The sequence below is a fragment of the Neltuma alba genome, unplaced genomic scaffold, assembly GCF_004799145.2.
Source record: "Neltuma alba isolate B1F8T4 unplaced genomic scaffold, ASM479914v2 tig00011067_pilon, whole genome shotgun sequence".
In the NCBI taxonomy this organism is placed as follows: Eukaryota; Viridiplantae; Streptophyta; class Magnoliopsida; order Fabales; family Fabaceae; genus Neltuma; species Neltuma alba.
Genome location: NW_021635810.1, coordinates 25,804 through 28,236, shown reverse-complemented (window position 1 = coordinate 28,236; position 2,433 = coordinate 25,804). Strand labels below are relative to the sequence as shown.

Below are 2,433 nucleotides of genomic sequence, written 5' to 3'. Positions count from 1 at the left end.
GTTTAAAACACTCAGCAAATTTCAATCTTCTTGGGTCTCACGGAACTCGTCACTTTGATTTGAGTATTCCAAACTTATCAGATTTGGATTATTCATATATGATGTGAATGGTCCATGTTTGATTTTTTTTTTCTGTTTTTATTTGTTTAAAATAGTTATTTTAACTGGTTTATAACCTAAAATAGAGATAACCTCTCAACTACTTATCACATCTTTAATGTAAGACCTAATTTGAAAATTAATGTTAGTCCTATATGTAAGACTTATTTCACATGTTTATCAATTTTCTCACTTAAATTAATCTTATTGATATTCCCTCAACAATAATTAACTAAGAGAGAAAGGAAGGGAATTAAGAAAGAATATTAGAGTGTTTTAAAAAAATACATTCATATTAACTAATTTAAATAACATTATTAATCTATTCAAATTAATTATTTTGAGTCTTATATTAAGAACGGAAAAGTATTTTTTTAGAAAAAAATAATTTTTTCATTGAAAAACAATTGATTAAAAAATTTAAGTCTAAAGAGGTGTTTGGGTAAGAACAAAAACCATAGTTTTAAAAGTGCTTTTACAGTATACGAAGTAAATATGTGAAGGAGTTTGTCTCGATTTGCGGAAAAATACTTTTAAAAAATAAATATGGGATGCTCCAAACACCCCCTAAATCATTTAGGTTAGATTTGAATAGTTCAGATCTAATGAATTTAATTTGTTTGTTATCCAAATTGTTTGGAGGTCTCCTTTGTTCCCTCCGCACGTCTTGCTTTCATCCAAAGACTTTAATTTGTTCGCTTAAAAATATATTGCAAAATAGAATTGAATTTGAAATTATGATATAAACGACTCTGACATCACACACCAAGATTCCTATCTCTCCCCCTCAGTAAATGGTTAACAAGACATGCATGTTGTGTGTCGTGTTACGAACAACCGAAAATACACGCATCAATGAATAATTTGTAGATATATATAGGCACATTGCATAAACAATTTATCCCAAAGACCTAATAATAGTTATAAAATTATAATAATATATACTTAAAATAACAAAACTCTTATCTGGGTATTGCATCCCCACATTGGAATGGATACTGCAAACTTTCTTTCAGGCTCACAGCCATAATTCCCAGTTGTTCGTTGCAATGTAATGTAAGATGTGGCATGCACAGATAAGGGATGAGTGAAGTGAGCAGGAAGACGACGACGTATTAACATGAGAAACAAATGGAATTTTCAAAGAATGAAATGCCCTGTACTTTCCTGTTCGCCCGGCCGTCCATGGAGCACATTGTAGCTCGCCGACCGCCGCATTCCTCCTTGATTGGTCTTGATCTGTTTCTTCACATCCTCCAGAATCCTAACAGTGTACCTCTCCGACTCCGTCTCCTTGCCACTGATCTCACCAAAACCCAGAGAATGACCCGTTGAATTACACCTCCCCAAACTTCTTAGCTCTGCTGAATTAAGCTCCGTTCTACTCGCAGAACTTTCATCGAACATCTGGTGAGCATTTACCTCATTCGGAATTACTATAACGACTTCGTCGTTGCCTCCGTTGTGCTCCTCCTCCGGCTTCAGCCTCGAACGGCAAACAGGGCAAGTCACGTGGGAGGCCAACCAGGCGTCGATGCATTGAGGGTGAAACACGTGGTTACATTTCGGAAGCAATCGGAGCGTATCGTGTTGATCGAACTCGCACAAGCAAACCGCGCACTCGTTCACGGCTTTCCCAAATCTGAGGTCTTTCTCGGCGGCGGAGTACACGAGGATGGGGAACGTGTTGAGTAATTTTGGGTCGATCCCTTGAGGACCACTTGACGAACAATTAGCAGCGGGGCCAGTTAGGCCTCCGGCGCCGAGGTCCATGTTGGAGCAGTGACGGAGGAAGATGGAGATGAAGGCGACGAACAATAGGACGCAAACAAAAGCCACAAGCACAGGATCAAAGGACGGGTCCCGGTTGTGGGATGAAGCAGTAGGAGAAGCCGCCACCGGTGGCGAACTTGACTGGGCATCGACGGCCGACGAGAGAAGCAAGAAGACGAGAATATGTGAGAGTGTAATTCTGGTGATCATTCGGAAATCGTCAGAAACTGGCAATGAAATAGATAATTAGGAAGAGGGGTTATTATAGTACCATAAAAGAGAACAAGAGAGAGCCAAAATGGAATCTAGATAAGAATTGGAATGTTCAGGCCATAACTCGAAACAGTGGGTGTGTGTGTCTATATATATATATATATATGAACTGGATAGCATCGAAATGGCGCGCACTTGCGTGGTGGACTAGATATTTGCACAAAAACCAAAAGCGCTGCCACTGGTTTTGGCTTCAGAGAGCCTCTGGTTTGTCGCTATCTCGCTTCGGATCCACTTTGCTTAACAGAAAAACACTGTTAGTTTGAACGGTTGGACTAAATTTAAAAC

General features: G+C 39.0%; 1 protein-coding gene across 1 annotated transcript; it reads right to left on the bottom strand.

The window, feature by feature from the left end:
• Window positions 1-1,014: 1,014 nt before the first annotated feature.
• On the bottom strand, window positions 1,015-2,180 carry LOC114761060 (E3 ubiquitin-protein ligase ATL31-like). Its single transcript, XM_028950374.1, has one exon. The coding sequence runs from the start codon at window positions 2,080-2,082 to the stop codon at window positions 1,240-1,242; it is 843 nt and encodes a 280-aa protein (XP_028806207.1). The 5' UTR covers window positions 2,083-2,180; the 3' UTR covers window positions 1,015-1,239.
• Between the last annotated feature and the right edge of the window lie 253 nt (window positions 2,181-2,433).